The following is a 23,925-nucleotide window of genomic DNA, read 5'->3' on the forward strand; positions in this document are numbered from 1 at the left end:
TGTATAGCTGTATATTATATAATATTACATAACAAATTAATTGTAAGTATCATTGTTTTCCCTATATTTTTACTGCATTCTTAACAACATAAATTACACAGAGTAAAATTGAACCAATATTAGTTAAATAAAAACAATAATTCCAATAAAGTCATTAAATTAATCTAATGTTTTGTTTAAAAAACATTACACTACTTCCCATCTAACCAATATAACTAGTATATAAGTAATAAGTTCATCTCTAAAATGCAAGTAATTCTGATTATTTCTAAAAAAAACAAATGAGCTTTACAATAAATTACTATGAAACAATAATAATAATAATCGATATTAATCGGTCAATACCATTTTTCGAAGACCAAACTGTTCCATCTTGAAAATTGTTTAAATTCCCATATTTAATTAAATAGATACCTCATTCTAAAAACGGGACATCTGGGTCGTATTGATTTTATTTTTCTCATAGTCTCGTATATATAGGTGTATAATGTAGGTACATACACTACATAGTACATATAGTATATAGATATATCGTATTATATACATTACCTATATTATGTGTAAATTTGTAAAGCACGTAACACGATCCTGTACTATTATATTGAATAGGTATTACTGTATTAGTAATAATGTGATATAGTTAAATTATTTTGGGCACATATGGTCGAATGTTGGATTACAGCGATGTCCTGATGGATTACACTAAATATTTCACACGGTGTTGTTTCCTCTTCCTTCTACGGCTTTATTGGCACACTGGCCACACTACCTATATACTATCATGATTAAGCCCTCGCGAATCCTCCCTAGACATCCGTTTTCCCGCGCCAACATATACATTTAAACAAACACAGGTTTACCAATGCTAATTACCGTATTATCTGCAGCAAGTTATAATAATTAATTACTATAATATAATATATATATATTAATATTATATTATAAACCTATCCGCATATTATTGTCTACGTCAGTTGTACTATTGCCGAGTATAATAATTGAGTCCGTCTCCTCCGGTCAGCATCACTGTTGCTGATCCCGGAAGCGTTTTGGCATGTGACGGTGGGTTTAATGGAATTGAACGTTCTTGTAAACATTAATAAACGCTCGTGAACAAATCCTCATCATCTAACAGTTACTTACAAATTATACTATCAAACGCTACAAAAAGGTCCGTTATAATAATGTTCTATGGTCAAAACTACAAAAGCTACTTTGTTTTCTCTATATATAGACTATAAAGTGAACACTTTAGCCTGTTTACTCTATATTTCACCCAAAATATAAGACACAATAGTTCCATCATAATTGCCCTATTAAAACTTATCTTACATACATTTCTGTTGCACTTAGTTGTAATAATTTATAATATTGTTAAGTAATAAGTAATATATTCAATGTTTATTGTTTTTAACTGCAGAATATTGTATTTTGAAAAGCACGAGGAACCGTCTTTAGCTAAGTGTGTTTTTAAAACATGTGCTACTGTATGAACTTTATGATTTTTTTTATCCAAAACATTTTAGAATACATTTTATATACGTTGTTTCATCTATTAATAGACATTTTTGATATAGATTAAAATTATTAGTATAATTTACATTATTATTTTATACAAAATAATAGTAATATATACATATTTCCTCTGCTGAGTAATATCAATGGATAATTTCATCAAATGTATTTAATGTATTATATTGCAATATTACATAGGTTGTAAATATCTCTAATAATAAAAATAATAAAAGAAAAATAACTAGGGGCTCTGTTTTAGTTTACTTAAACCAAATGCTAAAAGTAACGCGCGGGGCTATAAAAATGGGACATTTTCGGAAATACAACGTGATAGGAATAACTGTAAATCATATCAAATTGAGAATTTTCGAGAACAAATCATAGTTTATGCATCATAAGGCTAAATAATAATGTATTCTGTTAAGTTTATTACTTAACTTTTTTTACTAAATTTATAATATTTAAAAAAAACACTAATACAAAAAAATTAAAAAAATAGTTAATATTAGTAATAATATATACATTATATTATATATGTACCTGTGTCCTGTATAGACGGAATCGATGCTATATAATGCTATATAATGTAATCAATGGGTCCCATTACAATACTATAATTGTTTTTATTACATATTAATACAAAAAAAAATTGAACAAACAATTAATACTGTGTGTACTAAATCAAAATTTAATCAAACAAATTTATTATTTTTATACCTAATTGTTAATAATAATTAAATTTTAATTGAATAAAGCATTTTTACTACCTCAAAAGGTAATGACTGACAACAAACAAAAAAAACATATAATAAAATCAATATATTCGTGGCTCTGCTTAGAAACTAAAATGGTAATTCAAAAAATATATTATTTTTTTGTCTTTTTGTTCAAAAATTTAAATACAATATGTATATTTTTTCATTTGACCTTTTTCTTGATATTTTAATTTTATATTTCAATATTAGTTAATTAATTTTGACTGTTAGAATTTTTTAGATAAATAGTTATATCATTTTTCAAATAGATCGATCAGTTCTTGCTATAGCTAAAGGAGTATGTAAAAATGTAAACACGTGTACTTAAAACGAATACCGGATAAAAAGTCCACGCGCTTTATTTATATTTTTTTAATTTGTTTCGGTTAGGGCAATAAAAAAAAAAAACCGTATAATTGCATATTTTATATTAAACCTATACCATGTTAGATTTTTTTGATTTGAAACAATATAATATATTATACCACACAAAAATATAACTAAAAGTAAAATATATACACGTATATGGATAATCAATATATTTAATAATAAAATAAAAAATTTTATTAAAATGAAAAGCATTATTTATTTTAAATAGTGTAACGTGTAACTGACAACTGTCACTTATTAGTTAGGTAATGAGTTATATAATAATATTAGCTACTACTAAAATATGTTTTAATTCATAATTATATTACATGAATCTGCTTTTGAATGATGAGCACCTATAATATACTTTTCAACAATTTTGGTGATAAATATTTTATAAGCATTAATGGACATGAAATAATTAACCCAGTATATGGAGGATTAATTGGTGTTTTATGTAGGTACACCACAATGACACTTTTATTTTAAAAGGTAATTAAAAAAGTACTCTTGTACAAAAATAAACATATAATATTTATTGTTTACCTAATTGTTTAAAATAAATTCTATTTATTATATAATATATATACAGTGTGATCATGATTTAAGGTACCACTAAATATCTTAGCTGAATAACCTGGTCATTGTAGTACATATTTTAGAGGGAGTACCTAAATACACATTTATATACGATTTTCAAATTGTTTATACTTTTGGTGTACTTATGCGTAATCAACTCACATTTTTTTTAAAATTAAAATACTTTTTTTTTTTTACATATTTTCGGATGGATTATTTTTTCTATTTACAAAATTGACCTAGTTAGAGAATTTGAGTTAACGCATAATTCGTATTTAACAAAATTTTCTCTTATAACCACTGGAAATAATAAAATAAATACCAAATAAATGTTTAATTTACCTTATCTGTTTACAAATAATAATTTAATGATATCGTACGTCATCCAGATGGATATCTTAAGTATGTGATAATTTTTGTTTAGTTGACTGCTATAATACAATTACAATAGTGACGTCTCTAACTTGGCCATTTTGTAAATAGAAAAAAACGTTTTTAAAAAAAATAATCTATTCGAATAAGTAATAAAAATGTAAGTTGCATTTCGTAAAAATTTGAAAATCATAAATAAATGTGTATTTAAGTACCCCCTAGCCGCTCTAAAATATTTACTTCAATACAAGGTCATTCAGTTGAAATATTTAGTGGTAGGTACCTCAAATCGTGATCACACTGCATGTTTTGTCTGTATTAAGAATATTTGATACGATTTCAATTTGAATATAATCATTAAATTCATACTATTTATCTATTTAATATACATTATTATATTATGAATATTATATTTCTTATAAATGCGTAATCGGGCAAACGGAGAACGCGTTATATTTTTTAATATTATTAGGTACTTACCGGTAATCGGATATTAGATTTATGTTGGATTCTGGTATAGTTCCGGTAGTGTAAGTACTTATATATAAAAACGATGCAGGGGAGAAAAACACCACACATATAATATTGAATATATTATTCGTAAAAAATGTATGTCGTAATTTTCAGATAGAATAATAGTATAATACAACAAACCAGCACAAAATGGCGGCTCAGCAAACGCCGTGTTTTAACCAATATACAGTTTGTCCCAATTGTCCCGTATCATGTTTATTAGTATCTCTATGAAAAATGTATTTATTTAAATGCGGGTTTTTGCAGTTATAAGTAAAAAAAATTCAAACGAATGGCATAATTTTCATTTTTTTTTTCAATTATTCAAGTCTCATAAAGATTTCTTATGCAAATTAGTATTTTACATTTTTATAAATAGTCATTTTTTTTAATCATATTATCTTTGACTAAAACAGTTTTTAAAAAAAAATTATTAAAATTTTCCAAATTGCGTAAATATTAGGTAGCGTATAATTTATTAGCGTATATAGTATTGAGTTATTTAATTTATTTTCTAGTTTTATTAAAATCATAATTTTAATAAATAGATCAAGTAAATCAAAGAGCGCAACAAACGTCGTTCACACTAAATAAACATTCTTTAAAATGTAGTTGTATCTCCAAAATTATCCGTACGTTATTAATGAGAAATATATAAATCATCCGTTTATAGAATATGACAAAAATAAATAAAATAAGTATTAGAAAACCAAATGGGTTCAACAAAGTCATACAGCTGATGAAGAAAGGCATTTACAATTTTTTGATTCAGTACTACATTTAATGGATCAGGATTAAATATTTGGAGATAAATTAATTTTACCAATGAATCTACTTTAAAAAATATCCGTATTCCAATCAAGGTTAATTTAAGCATGGGATTCATTTGTTTTGCTAACATATATATACTAATTATTATTCTAACTTAATTAAAAACTTAAATTTGCTCTAATTTGGACAATTTTAATATATTTCTTTGTTTTAAACATTTTTGAAAAATATGATAAAAATAATGGATATCTTAAAAAATTAAAAAATTAAATTGTATAAAAAAATTTATTTGTCATTGAATTGAAATTGTTTTCTAATTGGAAATTAATTGCTATATAAAAAAAAAATTGTATTTAGATATATCAATTTGCCACAAAAATACTAATAGGGGACTTCTAGAGCATACTGTATATTACAATTTATATACCTATTACAAAAAAAAAAAATAATAATAATAATAAAGGTGTTTGACAGGCGGGTGACGTACCGCATTATACACGATAAAAACGTCGTATACTGGCAAAATGTTATTTTATCTCTATGAAGTGTTTGTTTTGTACTCTCTATAAAACCGTAATCAATATCCAACAAAAACAATATAGGTATCCACGCTAGAGGGTTAAAGAGAAAAAACAGATGATGGCAGTCAAAATGAACTAAAATGTACACGCGTATACCTATGTTACATTTTATACTTGAGAGTTAAAAGCATAACCATATTTATAGCATATTACTTAAGACTTGAATAGCGATTTAAATTTAAATTTTCAATACAGTTATACTGTTTGATTGAAATATTGCGTCACTTGTGTTATGATTTGCATATCAAACAATTGGTATCAATGAAACACAAATCTAAATGTACTGATACTGATATTGAACTCACGATAAAGAGAATATTCGTTCGCTTATTGAATTCACAACACACCGCAAAATAGTAGAGTTCAAACTCGTACAATAAAACCTAGAAGTTAAGATTATAGGTAAATATTACAAAAAATAAATATAACAGTGGCGGTCAAATAATTTTATCATGGAGGGGTGGATGTGGCTAATTTTTTAGTATGCACTACTTAATCATTAAAATATAATTTATGGTTATGCACTTGTCTAATATCAATTTTTTAAATTAAGGTAAATTAGTAGGTACTTTATTTATAACAAGTTATGTATGTTATTGAATATTCACGATTATCGAGCGGTGTAATTCCCGTAAATTTTGTACAAGCAACTAAATATTAATAATAATAATTAAAATAACAGCCTTGTTCATAAAATGAGTCTAGAATATATACGCTCATAGGTGTTGTTTTAAGAAAAAAATAAAACAAAATTTAATACATTAACATTATAGTACCATATAACATATACATTTAATTGTTATAAATATTTAAGAAAATAGTCTTTGGTGGTCTACCCCCCCCTCCGCCGTTTGACCATCACTGTATAATATGTTTAAATTAAATATATAGTTATCTTTTACTGAAATATTTTTGTTTAATTTAATTAAAAAATACAATACATGCAATATATATTTAATTTGGTCATTTAAAGTTGTAGTAACTAAGGATGACGACATGAAGTCGTCTGAATATTCAGTTTAGTGGAAAAAACGTAATTAAGTGATGAGTATCGATCGAAATTAAAATTTCTCACGCCTATTATAGTTCAAAAAGAGTAAAAGTATATTGAAAATAAAATAGAAAATATATAGAAAATGGTAATTGAAGCAATTTGAGAAATTTTCTAGTATCTATACGGTAGAAAACAAAAATAATTTGAGAAGAAATAACAGTTATTATTCTGGTAAATATCCGTTTTCGTAAAAATTTAAAACTCAAACCTTCATAAAAAAATAATTTGACTTTCTGGTACAATTTTTTTTTTAAATATAGATTCAAAAAGTATAAAGAATTGAATGTAAATGTTTGATTTGTTATTTTGTTATTTTTGAGATTTTAACATTTTTATCAAAATTCTAACTTTTAACTGATTTTAAAAAAATTATTGAGGCTATAAATTTTCAATTATTTTTAACTATTCATGAATTTTTTTATCGGTATTAAAAAAAAAAGACTAAAAAAACTTTGAAAATTTGTCATGCATGATGCATCATATAGCTAAAAATAATTAACATATTTGAACATTATATTATGTACAAAAAATAATCATATAACTATTATTGAAAATGTCATGTTTCTACGGTAATAATCGTTTTTGAATTACACAAAAAAAAAGAAAATTTATTTTTTCAAAAACTAAATTCGCGTTTAAAATTCAGTATTTTCTTTAAATTTATGTTTGTTTTTCCCTATCATTTTTAAAAATACTGGTAATTTTGACCTCTCTAAAATACAATAATCCAATTTGAAATACAAAAAAATCCTCAAAGTTGAAAATTAAACTATTTTTTCGATTACCTACGAATAATGTAAACAAACACAAAAAACCACACATATCATTGTAAAATTACTTAGTTCATAATCTTAATGATTCTACGTGATATATATGTATCAATAATATATTTTTAATTATAACGTAGAAATATCATTTAAACCAGGGGTCTCTAACCTACGGCCAAATCCGGCTCGCCAACGTATAATAATTTTCTCATTTGGTGTTATTCATAATAACTTGTTATAATCATATTTATATACTTATACTAGCTTATAATAGAAAAACCCGTCGATCACCTATCTGACTTACAGTGTACTCTCGCAGTTGCGCGTTGGTTAGAAATTGATTCCGAAATAATAATAATGCTATCGAACAGGGTTTTCTAACTGTGTGAGTAAACTATAATAGTAGGTATATAATATTGAATCTTATCGTTGACTCCAAAAACCGCACACTTTTAAATTTCATTACCTCCTTATCCCTCAAAAATGTTGGCCCGCGATTAAAAAACGTATCACAGATTTGGCGCCTATAACTGCTTATAGTTTTCAGTTACAACATGTATCTAAACGATTATTAAGTTATTTTCTCACATTTAAAAACTCACATAACTTATTGAACCTTCATAATATTGTAAATTATTATTATCAATTGATAATGGTTTATGGGGTCATTTAAAAAATTATATGTTTCCGTGATAAAATTATAGTTGAAAACTGTATGTAAAACACAATCATATAACAGATTTTTTTTATATTATTATTATTATTATTTTGTTGTAACTTTTTTATTTACGATAAAACTAAAAGGTTTATGACTAAACTTGCCTGATACGCAAATTTAAATTATATTTTACTGCAACTTATTTTTTATGTTTAAATAGTGAAATAAGACGTATTCAGCTGGTATAAAAAGTCTATGAATTATAAATATTTTTAACATGTTGTAAACGCAAATAGCTCCATCATAACAAATTTAAATTAAATAAGTAAAACTGTTGTTATTGGATTTCATAATCGAAGTTTTTACGATTCTAAAATAAACTATACTTGTACGTGTATAATGTAAGTTTTTAAATAAAATTAATTTAAAGTTGTTTTAATTTGATTTGAAAACTACCTATATTTTATTTTATTCATTATTATTTTTTTAGTTTAACATTTTGCTGTACTCAATAATATTATTAAAATGTTTCAAATTCAACGATTTCAATAGTTATTTTTAGCATCTATTAAATTAGTGCTAGGGATATATTTATTCTTTTGAAATCTAATCAGATATTTTAAACTAAATTTATATTTTCGTATTTTAAGGATCGATTAAAAATATATTAATATTTTATGTAAATATAATAGTTTGTGTGTGATTACAATTACTCCCGTTCGAGCTTATAAACTTTCAATGAATAATAAAACAAAAACTTTCCAATTGAATGAAGGGGTTTTATCGTTTCCAACCTTTTCTTGGAAATATTTCTTTAAATTTTTTTTATATAAGGCGCAGAAAAAGGTTTTCTTATATAATTAAGTAAGTAATAGAAAAAAATGTATTCTTATATATTTTATAAGTCATTTTTTATTGCTTTTTATAAATTATTTTTAGATTTTGAGGAGCCAATTCAGTTTTTTTTTAGACAGCTTCTTTGGAGCAGGATTTTATATTAAACATAAAATTTTATTTTATGATATAATTTTTAATTTTTTCTTTAGGGATTAGTTTGAAGAATTGTTCTTAATATTTTTTTATTTATTAAATATTTACATTACAATTAATATAAAATAAAGACTACGAAATATTATAATAATAAACAAAATATATCATTTACTCTTAATTTTGTTTTTAAAACTATATTTTTATATGATATTATTGCAATTTGTAAGTTGTATTATCTATACATCATACAATTTATACATGAAAATAATACAAATGACGGAAGGATAAAAAATGCGAAAATACACGTAGGATTACGGGAATATGATTGAATTAATTAATTTAAAAACAACAAACATAAAGTTTTATATACTTATATCGTATCAAACTAATAAACTATTCAATTCATTTATATTTTATTTATGTATAATTTATTCTTCTATATAAATATTCATGGAATATTTGAGTACTAATTATTATAAACTCATATACAATAATAAAAAAATTTATATTATTATTTTTGATTATAAGTAATAACACTCTAATAACAAAAAGGTGCAAATAAAATATAAGATTCTTATAAATAAGATGTAATTTTATCTATTTTAACTGTATTATATATGATATAGGTATATATTATGTTCATATAATATATATATATATGCTTTATATATATAAAGCATTTTACTCAAGCGACGGGTACCTTCGAGATAATATAAGTAATTTTTATTAAAATTTACAATTTTAAAATTCTCATAACTTACTGCAAAATTAAAATATCAAAAAAATCAATAGAGCCCTAGGTAATATTCTTATATTTAAGTTTTATAATATAGATCAATTCACATCTCATGTTAAAAATAACAAAATAAAACAGATTTTCTTTACCGAAAAGATTGTCATGTTATGCGTTAGTTAGACAAAGATAACATATTTGGGTGAAACATACTCTTAGGTAGATATTGAAATTATGCACTTATATCACAGTAAATAACAATAATACAATGATTATTGTAGTAGATTATACACATTTTAATTGTTTACTAATTAAAAGATTTATACAATTTAATATAAAATCAAATGGTTTTCCTCGGGGAAATATATTCTGTACTATCTAATAATTCTCAAAAATACTAACAACAAAAAAATGAGAGAGAGTGATGGGGAATTACTGAAATGTTATATTTATTAAAAGCATAAAACTCTATTCACAATTAAATATCAACAATAGGGATTTGCTCTCTCTCTATATATATATATATATATAAACCTTAGTTATATATAGTTCTCAATACATAAATGAAAAAATACCTGTATTTTATACAATAGAAATTCATTACAACTTAATATGTTTTGGTTCAGGGTAAAAGTATAGATTACACTGTTCCGTACGAGCACATTTATTATATTAAATATGATGTAGTATATTATGTACAATATATAATATATTATATACATGGACACGGACAAACTATTTTGCATGGTTGGGGTTAGGAACAACTTTAATAATAATATAATATAATATATTTAATATTTATAAATAGGTAAAACACGAATGTTTCCTAGTATAATTTCCAACGTAATGCAATAATAATGTACCTACTAATTTTCAAATTTTCTCAATGTATTGCAGTTTTTTTTTTCGATATAGGTACGTTTGAACAACTGTTAAATTATGTTCAAAATTTAAATCGACATATACTTTAAACAACATTTTACAAAATACATCATATGTTTCATATTTAGACAGTAGGCCGTTTCTATGTATGTTCATTTAACAACAAGTACACATCAATGCACCATTGTACCTACATGCATGTACAACGTACTGGCGTACTGTGAAGATATCAATTAGATATTCATACAAAACCAAAATACACGATTCATCAGGGTTAATACATTATCAATATCTTTATGATTCTTAAACTAAATATAAAATGTTAAAATTTTATATTAAAACGATTACGAAAATGGTTTCCGTGCCAATAATTAATAGGTACTTACCTATCTAAACTATTTTGTCTTTTTTATGAATATGTAAATTAATAATATACACTACTGTATGCAAATAATTTATCTGCATAAATATTTAATAAATGACCATAGAAAAATAACTAAAACGTGGTAACGTATTTTATTTTGCCAATAATTAATAAATATTATTGTATTAATTTAAATATATTTCCATGAAGACAGTGAGGTAAAACTTGTACCCAACGATTCAATAAGTAAACAATATTATATACGTGTTCAGTAAATATTTGTTTTGAATGGAAGCCTCCTCAGTTTGCGCAGTACTGTCAAAACGTATAAACAGACTATTATATGAGTGACATTTAATGTAACATTCAAAATAATATCCAATAATAATTTTATTTTTAAATACTATACACGTCTTATAAATAATAATTTTTTTAATCATACTAGTTATCATTATATATCCATACTTTTTTTATGTATAATTTCAAAAACATTGGTTGTGAAAATGACATATTTTAAAAATATATTTAGTCAAGCTTTTACAAAATATATAGATATTAGATATCTATATTAATACCTGCATTGGACATTTGGCATTATAAAATGATGGCTATTGTTTATAAACATAAAAACATTTAGAAAAACGTGCGTTTATATAAGACAATCGAAAAAGTTTTTCGATATTTTTAAAATCTCAAGTAACACGATAATTATTTCTGTATTATTAGCAACGTAAAAACATATTAAGATAATAATAAATTTATTTCTAGAAGACTAAATAATTATGTATAATATGTTACCATATATTTAGTATAAATATAAGCTATATGTGTTCTCAAAATATGATTAATATAATATAAACATGAATAAAAGATAATATAACACAAATTAATTCATTAAGATTTTTAATGGTACGGCGAGTTTGAAAACCATGATTTATGGTAACGTGATGCGTGGTGTAATTAATTTATTAAATTTGACTTTATGTATTTTATTCCTAAAATACGAAATTTTGCATAAAACCTTCTGATGCTAATGCTGAATAAAGAACGCATAATCCATTTATTTAAAACTGTATAAACGATATTGTTAAATACAGAATACAAAAATATTTAATCCATAGAAAATGATTTTTTTTTTACCAATATGGAGAAAATGAAATAAATAATAAGTACTTTGTTTGTAAATATATAGAGAAAAATAGATGTGCATTTTTTTTATTTTAGAATTTTCGAATAACAATAGATATAAAACATAAATCGTATAGAGGATATTGCCTATAAAGAAAGAACTTAGCAGGTATATATTAATATGGACAATAAAAAGAAGATTCACATGGAATAAAGATTTAGAAATAAAGTATATAAATGATTTTTTATAAAGCAAATATATTGGATAAAAGAGAAACGTGTGACAGTTTGACAAATAGTTTCAGTCATGGCCCAGCCGTTAAGTAGGTTGAAAGTTCCAATCAGATTTAGTCTTAATAGTGAATGTCGTGATAAAAAATTTGTTTTCCTGTATACGGTGGGCAACATGTAACACCGAAGGTATTCCGTACTAGGGTCCGTTTTTTAGTTGTTTATTTTATCTCTTCCTGGTGCATGGCGCATACGTGTATATAAATAAATAAATATATACATATATATACATACATATATATATATATATGGTGTTGTGTATCAGAAAGTTCTGTTGTCATGGTAACCGATGTCTTCCGATCGTCGTCCTTCGACTGAATTTTCCGTATTGCATGTTTCAATCAATTTCCCCCGAAACCCCCATGAGGTCTGGAGGACAATAAATTAAAAAAAAACCTCCCTACAGTAAAATGATACACATTTGATTAATTTATATGGTTCGATATTAGTCACAATGCTGTATGGAAAAAAATTAAATTAATTACCAATGGACCAACCGCTGAGTAATGAAAGCTGTTAGTTGTATAAAGAATTAATTAATTGAAATGAAACAATATCGAAAATAATTTTTCCTTTTTTTTATTATTATTTATAATTATGAGAGAATGACAGGACGCCTCAAATCGATTTATTAGGTTCGTATATCTGACTTACACGCGGAACATATTACAGCGAATATATTTTTCATAAGACCAGATAGACCGACATTAATGATCGACTCAGAATCAATATTAAAAGTAAATATAATATATTGGCCGGTTATCGAAATGAAATACGAGAATATTATATTACTGTGAAGTAGTATTCATTTTTTTCATATATGACTATGTAGGAATATATATATATAATATTTTAGATTCTGAGCAGAATGATGAATGTTTGGTTTTAATACAGAGTATGTTTTTTTATTTATTTTATTTTTCGAAACATTTTTTACAGTAAAAAATTGCTCCGATCTCCAACATCAAATCTATAATATTTATATTAGCATTTTTTAGACCTAATACAATTAAAAAATATTTTGGCTCTTATTGGGCTGTTTATATACACTGTTGAAAACTACTTTATATTTTTTAATTTCGTGTGTATGATAACATTTTTATTTTTCGTTAAGAAAATTTTAAATTTTAACACTAGTTTTTGATAAGTAGTTCTAGCAGAAATTTAAAAATATTGAAAATACATATAAAATATTTTGTAAACGTTTAAATTTCAAATGTTGACGATAATCGTTAAAATCGGAAATTATTTTGTAGGTATATATTATATTATAATATATACAAAATTATAACAAATCGAATCCGCTCAGAATCATTTTTTACCGTATATAACAATTTATTGTTGAATTGATATGTAACAGATTGTACAGGTACAGTAAGTACCTATACAATGTTGATAAACATAATAATATATACCCGACACCGGTGACACCTACAACGAGTATTTTAGTATTATAGCAGAGCGTTTTTCTGGTTTTTTTTTTTTTTTGAACCAGACCATATTGCACACTCGTGTTAGTCTTATAATAAAAATAAAAAATGGCAACGTTACATGTTTGTTATTTGTTTGATATAATAAGACGATGAGAGATGACCTCTATTATAACTTATAAAATTCTAATGTATTTTTAACCAATATAAAAATGTGTTATTATTTATTCCCATTGCAATAAAGTTGGGATTATATATATAGGACATATAATAAAATATTATTTTATTAGCTGAATCCAAAATACTTTTTTTACTATTTTAACTGTAACTTGTAAGCATAATAAATTAAAAATATTAATTTGTAATATATTTATTATTTCGAGTAAAAAACATTATAATACATATATTATAAGCGGGGTATAGTTATTCAGTATTCTTATAGAAGTACTAATATTGTTTTTAATCTTCAATTGAAAAATTTAATTTTATAAAGATAATTAAACATTATTTAGTGTAATATAAAGCGCAAAATCTTTTATAGTTGTTTAAAAGTGAATACCTAATAATAATATATAATCTACAGTATTTTATCAAAAATTATAAAATATATACTGAACTTTGCAGACTATGATTAACGATGTAATTTTAAAAAAAATATGCTGTATCCGCAATGTTGTGATGTCAGATGAGGTATACTTTTATGTTTATCAAAACGGTATCTTCGTAAGTTTTTCTACAAATTTGTGAGCATCAGTGTTAAGGCAATCACTTTCATAGAAATAAATAAATTCTGTAAGTACAAAATTATTTTAATTTATCTTTGTTTAGGACTCAAGGTAAAATATTTACTTTTTGTAAAGTGGTAGGTAGCTTAGATATTCAATTATATTATTATTATTATTATTATTATTATTATTATATTATATACTATAATATTATTATGTTCGGTGTACCGTGTTACATTAAACAAAATTAAGAAGTGTATCTATTTACTATTATAAAAGTAAATAATATTTAATTTCGTCTAATGATATGTTTTTAATCATATCAGAATTTTTTACTATAAAAAGCTGTATTTTTTAAATTTATAAACACTTCAATAATTATTTTATAAAAACCCAGAATATCAATATTCAATACTTTATAACAGTTAACGTCCATATCATATAATATTATATTTACCGAACTCTAGATTGCGGTAAATTATACCTATTTATTATAATTTATAGTTTATAGACTATACTATACACTAATATTACGTGTCGTTGTCGTAGGTGAATAAAGTGAGGTTAGTGAAGCACAATAAAAGCACCTTGTAACAGTCACTGTACAAGTACAAACACTTTGTGTATCATGTATGTGTTATGTGTATATAACATATAATATATATTTATGCTCTGTTCTATTTTTAAAGTTACTTATATTTTATATAACATATTTTCTAAATTATATTTAACTACCCACCACATTACATATTATACGAAAGAATATTGTATATACATAATATTTATATCGCATATATTATTATAAAATCTGAGTAACGATTAAACAAGTAATTATGTATTATACATGATTTAACTAATTAATTAAAACAATAAAAAATTATAGTAATATTATATGGATAACATAAAAATAATGTGTCGTAGGTACTGAAGTTTGAAAAACACTAACTTCTAATAAACACAATTAATATTATTGTAAGAGCAAACTTTTCATCGACACATGACATTTTTATTTCAAAATATAGCAGTTGGTTGAGTGTTGACTAAATACTATTTAATCATGATGGGGGATATATCTATTTATTCGACTAATAAATAAAGCAAAATATGTATGTCGCGTTGTCGTTATCAATGTAGAGTAATATAAACCGCGATTATTTTTTTAAACATTTAAATAACAATAATTTTATACGATAGTGAGACCTTGATAACTCGAATCTCTATAATCAACATTTTCAATAATTCGGAGAGGAATACTTTAGCCTCTGCATTTCAATGATAATATATGGGATAAATTTTCTCGATACTTTGAATTTCGCTAATTCGAATTTCTCTATAAGTCGAAGTCATTTGAGTTGAATTTAAGCTTATAGCTCGAATTATTCGACTTATGGAAATTTCTGAAATGATTTAAATGTGTATATGTATGTACGAATGGTTCTCTATATTATAGCAGCGTTTCTCAAAGTGTGTTCCGCGGGACAATCTCAAGGGTTCCGCCAGATGTATGTGATTACTGATTATTGAGAAAGTTATTTTATATTATTTGAAAGAAGTGGGTTCCACGAAACATAAACTATTTCTCAAAGGTTCTGTGATCGTAAAAGTATGAGAACCGCTGCTCAATAGCGATAACGTAGATATGTATATTATATAATAAAGTGTATGTTCACAAATAACAAAAATCGTAATCGTAAACCATATTTATTTATTTTACTATAGAATACTTTTTTCATAATTTTAATACATACATATATTATACATGGTATAAGTAAATACATAAAACTATAAAATAAAGTGTTGTAAATAAAATATTTTTTATAATTTGAAATTTTAATAACTCAATTTTTTTTACTCCGGATAGATTGAAGTTACCGAGGTTTCAATGTATATTGTATTTAAATGAAATTTGAGTAGTTATAGAAATTGTAAAGTATAATTTAGCATTGGGCCACAAGTAGAATGTAGTATGATTGCGATTAAATCTATAAATTATTATATTTGGTCATTACTAGAAATTAACATTAAATTATTTATTTATAAGGTTTTTGTGTTTTAAATTATAATAAAATCTAAATTGATGTTATGACCAATACTACTGGAATTCAAACTGTTTAAATATATTTTTAGACAATAAGAAATACTGAGGTCTGGAGAAGTTGCTTAGCTTTATTTTAAGTATAAAGTGTACAAGAGTTTATCTTAACATTAGGTCACTGAGGTGTTAAATTTTAATTCAATGGTAAATTATTTTGTACGAAAAACGATTGCAATTATGTATTTATTTTTCTATTAGTAATACAATTGGTTAAACTAATTATTACGAAAAACGCAAAATTAAACCATATATATTATATTTTAGTTAATACGATATTATTTCATATAATAATTATTAACTTGTAAGTCAATACCGTAATTAATTAAGTCTCCGAACTAATTCAATAAACAAACTAAATATAGTTAGCGAAATTTCTGTTTAATTAATGAAATATTCTGTGTCTATGTATCGAGACATAATGTAGCAGTCAAATGTATTATTATTATCTTGTAAATAAAAAAAGTAAGCTATAGTATCAAGAAATAACTATCAAATGTAGCTTACAATTATTAATTATTATAAATTTATAACATACCTATATAGCCGCATTAACCGGTTTCAATCTTGTACAGTTTTGCACGGAATGAGAAAGGTAGACAATCGAATTTTATTAAACATAATAAATAATAAACAGTTCCAGATAAGAAAATTTCAATTTTATATTATTTTTATGAAGAATAAAGCGAGTTTCACAATGTTAACAGAAAATGATGAACGTGTTTTTTTTGCTTTGTTTTTAATATGTCAAATTGTTGATTTGAGAATTTTAAACGAAGTTTCGATTTTTTAACATAAACTTATTACAGTAGGAAGTTGCAATACTATATTTTACAAAGCATTAATAAATTATAGAAGTTTATAGTTAATATGGTTTGTAGTCAGTAAAAATAAAAAAGTTTGTTTAGCGCCACCTACCGCACTATAGTTAAGATTATAATATATACTATATAAACTTTTCTGATATCTCTAAAAATAATCTATGATATATTAAATATTTGTCAAAATTGGTTTAATAGTTTTTAAGTTTATAAATCTCTACTATACACACATCAACTTTTATAAATTATTTATAGATCTAAAAAATTCTAATCACGTTTGATCGTTTGAAGAATGTTTTTGGTCAGAACTCAGCAGCATAATTAATACTCGTATTATACGAAAATATTGTTCATTTATCATTTTAAAAGATTTTGAAAAAACTTATTAAATACATTTTCAATAATTATATAAAAACCTTAAATCAAAAACGACTTTGTAAATAATAAAAAAAAAATAATAAATTATAATAATTATATTTTTATTATAAAAATAATAAATCTTTTTGTTTCCTCGTACAGCACTGAATTTGAAATAAAATTATCGAATCCGTATGCGACATCTGATCATTCTTGCCACAACATTTTACAATCTCGTGAAATGTCTTTTATAACAACAAATAATTATTCACGTCTTCTGGCTACTTATTATTTATGAATACTACCCAATTTCATTTTAACTCCACACAACAGCTGTGTTCTTTTTTATTACAGCTACATAGTAATATAATGTAATATGTAATTGACGGTTTTGAACATTGTGAACTTATATATACTTATTACACGAAAAATTAATAATAAAGTATAATATTAAACTCGTTTGAACGTACTTAAATAATGTAAAATATAATTATTTTATTATTTTACGTTGATATATGCAGCTACCAAAACATTGGCACATTGCACATAGGTAGGTATTTCTTTTAAAGTCACTAAAAATAAAAACAACTGAATATAATACCATAAAAGATGAAAAAGTTTTACATCATTCGTTAATTGTATAATATCATTTTACATTAAATGTCAAAGGGATTTTTTCATAAAAACAAACACAAATGACCAAATGGCTATAGCGAGTGAGAGAATTAAACTAATTACGTAGCATTGTATAAACTGATTATAATGTAAAAATAAACTCGTAAGAAAAGCATACTATCTAGCGAGTACATGATGTTTTTCATTATACTTTATAACTGTTTTAAAACGTAAAAACGAAATAACGACGTCAATTAAAACCATTAGTGTTCATACGTAAGGTATTGTATAGGTTTACATGGCGTATAATACTGCACAATATAATAATAATAATATTATGTTATTATACTCTATAGTCGCGTTTGATATGGTGACGATGACATACTAGTTAATCATAATTAATATTATGTAACTTTTTAAAATTAAATCATTTATTTAATATAATATTTTTTATTATTATATGTATTTTTTTTATCAAAATATTAATTGTTTTGCCTAGATTTTTTCAAATATTATAATTAATGAACCCTTGACGCTGTAAATATCAATAAGTTTAATCTAAAAAGTGTATAATAAATTTTTATATGGTTATCTCAGCACGTCAAGTACAAATTTACTTTTTATATAAAAGTATTATGAACGGGATTATTTTAATAATAGGTTTGTTTTTTAATTTAAATTTTTAATAAACAAAAATAATAAATTCAAAACAAATATTATATATTTTTTATCAAGTTTAATGAGAAAGAATGTTCATAATATTTATGGAAAATATAATAAATTGATAAATACTAATAAAATTGGTTTTTTTAAAAAAAATTCAAACTAATATTAATGTATGAAAAAAAATCATTAAATTTCTACAACATAATAATACAAATACATTGAAAAAATTAAATAGAAAATTTTAAATGCTAATAATTAATACCAAATTACCATAAATAACTGAGTAGTTGGGTAATTAAATTATTATTAAAAAATACCAAATATTACAAGGTTTAATTGAAATTATATAGAATTGATCTATTATGAAACTTTATGGTAAGAGCTTTATATGTGTTCGTATGTTAGATTTTTACCATAATTTAATTTTTCATCAACTTTTATGTAAATAAAATAGTAAGTACAGTTTAATAATCCTCATAACTTGCTAAAAAATAGATATACCGTAAAAAGTCAACATACGAACACAGATAAAGTTTTTACCATTAAGTTCTAAAATAAGTAAATTCAGTCTAATATTAAAGCTAACAAATTTAAATGTAAACTGCTAAGTGTAGATTTGTCATGTTACGCACTTGTATGACAGAGATAATAAATGCGAGACTAGCGTTCTTTTAATATTCTTAAAAATAAAATTGTTTATAATATATAATATAAATAAATTATAGATTATTATTAATAATAATATACATTATTAAATTATATTATATTATATATCATAATATATCCTTAGAAATATAGGTTGTGTCAGCTAACGATCTTTGTTTAGAAGCATTTTTCATATGCGATATATAATTTAGTTCAAATTAGGTAGGCACTTGCATCAAATGTGACCTACACCAGAAGATACCTTCTAAACCAACTATATACACCACTGTTGCTTTAAAGTGGTTTGTGGCTCTTTTGACACTAGCTAATCTGATAATAACACAGTACCTACTACCTACGTAATAATGCATTTTAAATGTTTATTAACGTGCTTGAAAAATAGTTCAAAATGTGTAAATAAAATATTATCGTGACAGAAATGCGTTCAGATTCACGGAACAACGTCGAGGAATCGAACTTTGGAAACAGCATAATGACGGCAGGAGTCACGTGTCGAAAATCCTCAAGAACATCCTGTCAACGGGAACTCGAACTTACCGACTCGTCGTCGGTGAGTTAATTTTTTTCCTCACACATCGAATGTATTTCTGTGTTTACGTTATAAAGAATATTTAGTGGAATTGATCTATGGCAGATCAGCGATGATACGTGTACCGGGTCGGATGGACAAGGTCGGAACGGCAGCGGAACAATTAGGACCGGCAACCGGAGGAAGCGCAAGTCCAGTGGCAAAGACAAGAACGTCCGAAGACTAGAAAGCAATGAGAGGGAAAGACTGCGAATGCATAGCATCAACGATGCCTTTCAGGTATGTTGACATTTTAATAAATAAATATAATTAATATGTTAACTATATCTTAGTTATATTTTATTTTAAAACAGCTCAAACTATTATCAAGAAATAATTACTTAATTATTATTTTCTTTAACTACAGTGTTATTTTATAAATTTAAAAAATATTTAACCAAAACATATTAGGTACAAATAACAACTAACAATAAATAATAGATTATACTCGATCACTATGCCTATGTTACTAATAATAATCATTGTTTCCGGTAAATACATGAAGTACCCAAATTTTGTCTCCCAAACCAAACTTGAGAATTATTAAACCAAGTTTTAGGGTATAAAACAATTTAATTATTTTAACTCGTATTTTATAATGGTACAAACAAATTATATTAATAATATTCTGAAATACTTACATAACAATATGGAATAAATGAAATCTGTATACATACTAATATTGAAGACGCTTATGGGCTTATGCGACGTCTCGAAATTATTCTATTACTATATTTTTCTAATATGAATTACTTGTATTAAAGATTTTAATGATCATTTTAAAAGAAAATTACAATTTTAGAGTTAATGAATAATTTTATCAGAGAAATACTAACGACAAACTAAATGAATAATTCCAATAGAATTTGATCTATTATTTAGTTTGTCAATTAATTTCAACCCATATATTTTTCAAATACAACCAAATTTGCATAAAAAATAAATAAGTATTTATAAAAATAAACGCAATTATTCAAACCTTTCCTTTATAACACAATAGTATTATCCCTCACAAAGCATTATAGAATAATAGCTAAACTGCCTAAATCTAACTTTTCCATAACTGAAATTACACCGTCAATATCTCAATTAACAAAGTTTAATTAATAATATATAAATTAATTTATATATTATTTTAAAAGCCGACCAGATATGAATATTATGATATTATAAATTACAATGCTTTATTTATATACAAGAATTAATTATGTATTAAAAAGTGTGTGACTAAAGGACAAAGGCATCAGTATATTAAATATAATAACATATATAGAACAATAAAATAAAATAAACCTTAGTACATATACATTTTTATTAACTCCGTAAAATGCATTTCTGGTTTTCAAGGCTTCAAACATTTTACTATGTCAGTTTATTTCATAGAGACTTATACGTTATGTAGACAATTATTTATTTTTGACTGAAAATTATAAAAATGTGTATAGTATATTATGCGTATGTTATATATTTTTATGTACATAATGTAATATTATATCTTATTTTCAGTACAATTTATGTATTTCAACTAGTTATTATTTATTAATTTATTATTTAATATGACCAATCTGTTTTTAATATTTTTTCTCCAAACTTATTTATTTATAGGTAACTAATAATTTAATTAAACCTAAAAAATAAAATTGTTTGGTAAACACACACACACACATTATAATTTAAGGATATATTGAAAACTGGAACCATTCGCTATAAATTAGTTTTTTCCATTTAATTTTACAGCTTTAATTAACTGGACAAGTTTTAACATGACACCATATATTTTGTATTCATTCGGCTGTAATATTCGTGTACGATGGTTGGGTAAGGATGCATACTATTGGTATTCGCAATATTGCATATAGCCTGATGACTAGCATCACCCCACTAAAATCAGTTTTGTTTTATAAATTATCACGAGAGGAAAAAAATCATACGTACTTAATTGTTGTTCTTATTAAATTTCCAACAATTAACTTATGTGTATGTACCCAATTATTTCATTATAATATATATATAACAACAGTATTAATATATGCACGTGTAAGTAGAAAGCTAAACATGCTGGACAGGAATACAGGATTAAAATAAGGATACTTTCTACAATCTACCTACGTGCGTATAACCCTAACAATACCTACCCAGCGCGTACCACATATTTGGTATTCACAAGGTACATAACTGGAGATGATAATATATTCATAAAATACTTTGTATCTCCATTATATTATAGCGAGGCGTCTACACGTGTAAAATAAATAATAATTTAATAATAATACGTATTTTAGGAACGGTCTGAAAACATAGAGTACCTATGGAAAATGTTTAATACACGTGCTGTGGATTACTCTCATCGCGTCTACTGATGGCCTGCCGTTGTTGTTCATTCGGATATTGCAATAATAATATATTAATATGTATAATGTAGGTATATCAGTATATGATATTATGATGGCGATTAGCAATAAATATTAGCTTGAACAAAATGAAAAGATCCGCGTGTAGAATACAGCGAAATTGGCTGGCGGGCGACTTAAATGTTGTTGATATATAGTTATTATAATACCACTTTGGTATGGTGTATAGGCAAGGTAGCAGTTCAAGCGAAGCGATTGTTTCGGAAGGTTTTTAGTATAAAAACGAAGAACTGTTTGTTTAATCGTGAAGTGCAACGATGTTGGGCGCGTAGGGTTACAGGAATAACGATGATTTGTTTATGTGCCACGCAAAGGACGAGATAAACGGTTATACACTTCACCAGTTACTATGGTAACACCGGAAAATTCAATTGTTATATATATATATGTGTGTGTGTGTGTGTGTGTATGTATAGTTGTTACATACTACAATAAACTAATATATACATCAAGAGAGTGAAAAAAAAATAAGGATTCCGTATAGACTACCTTTTAATTACACTAAAACGTTGTATCGGAGTTGTCGATGGACCAGTGAATAACGCGAACGCCTAAGAGAGGTGGAGATTAGAGTATATTTGCTTTTAGCTTCCATGTGAGGATGCATAACGATTTTTTTAAACAAGAATATTTATAGGTACCTTTTAACCTTTATGCAAATTACAAGTTGCACAATATAAATAAAACGTAGTCATTTTTCAGTTTGTTAACCATTATATAATGTATAAACCATTATTGAAGTTATGAAGTAATAAAGTGCATTATGTATAAAACCAATTACTAAATTTTAACGACAAATATAATAGATACCATATAAATATATCAAAGACTATGTTCTTGTTCAAAATATTAATTAATTTGTAGATGAATATTCAGTATAAATATGTATACTGTATAGACATGTACATAAATTAAGTTAAAACTTATTACTTAATTTAATTTTAAGTTTCATAACCTATTAATTATAAAAAGATTAATGTTATTGCTTAATAGTTTCTTTAATACAGCTTATATAAATATTAGCATTTAAAATTAATTATATTAATTTATATATATAATATAATATAATATAATATATTATATGGCATATACTTTAAGTTATAATATTAAGACATAAATAATTAAAAAGTTTATTATCATTTTTTGAAAAATATGCATTATATTATTAGCATAAAAAACGTAGTAATAGAACAATAAAAGTGTGAAAAGTAGAACAGGTGTATTTTATCAAAATGTTATTTCTTTTGTATTT

General features: G+C 24.4%; 1 protein-coding gene across 2 annotated transcripts in view; it reads left to right on the top strand.

The window, feature by feature from the left end:
• The window catches only part of LOC132917606 (protein dimmed-like), a 50,811-nt gene that overhangs the window by 19,411 nt on the left and 7,475 nt on the right, over window positions 1-23,925 (top strand). The window contains exons 1-3 of one of the 2 annotated variants that reach the window (XM_060978425.1): window positions 14,414-14,544; window positions 20,111-20,244; window positions 20,329-20,502. In XM_060978425.1, coding sequence (XP_060834408.1) covers window positions 20,113-20,244; window positions 20,329-20,502 — 306 coding nt within the window. In that variant the 5' untranslated portion in view covers window positions 14,414-14,544; window positions 20,111-20,112. Of the gene's footprint in view, window positions 1-14,413; window positions 14,545-20,110; window positions 20,245-20,328; window positions 20,503-23,925 lie in introns of those variants that run through there. The other variant, XM_060978424.1, reaches the window with a different exon arrangement.

Source organism: Rhopalosiphum padi, chromosome 1 (genome assembly GCF_020882245.1).
Source record: "Rhopalosiphum padi isolate XX-2018 chromosome 1, ASM2088224v1, whole genome shotgun sequence".
NCBI lineage: Eukaryota > Metazoa > Arthropoda > Insecta > Hemiptera > Aphididae > Rhopalosiphum > Rhopalosiphum padi.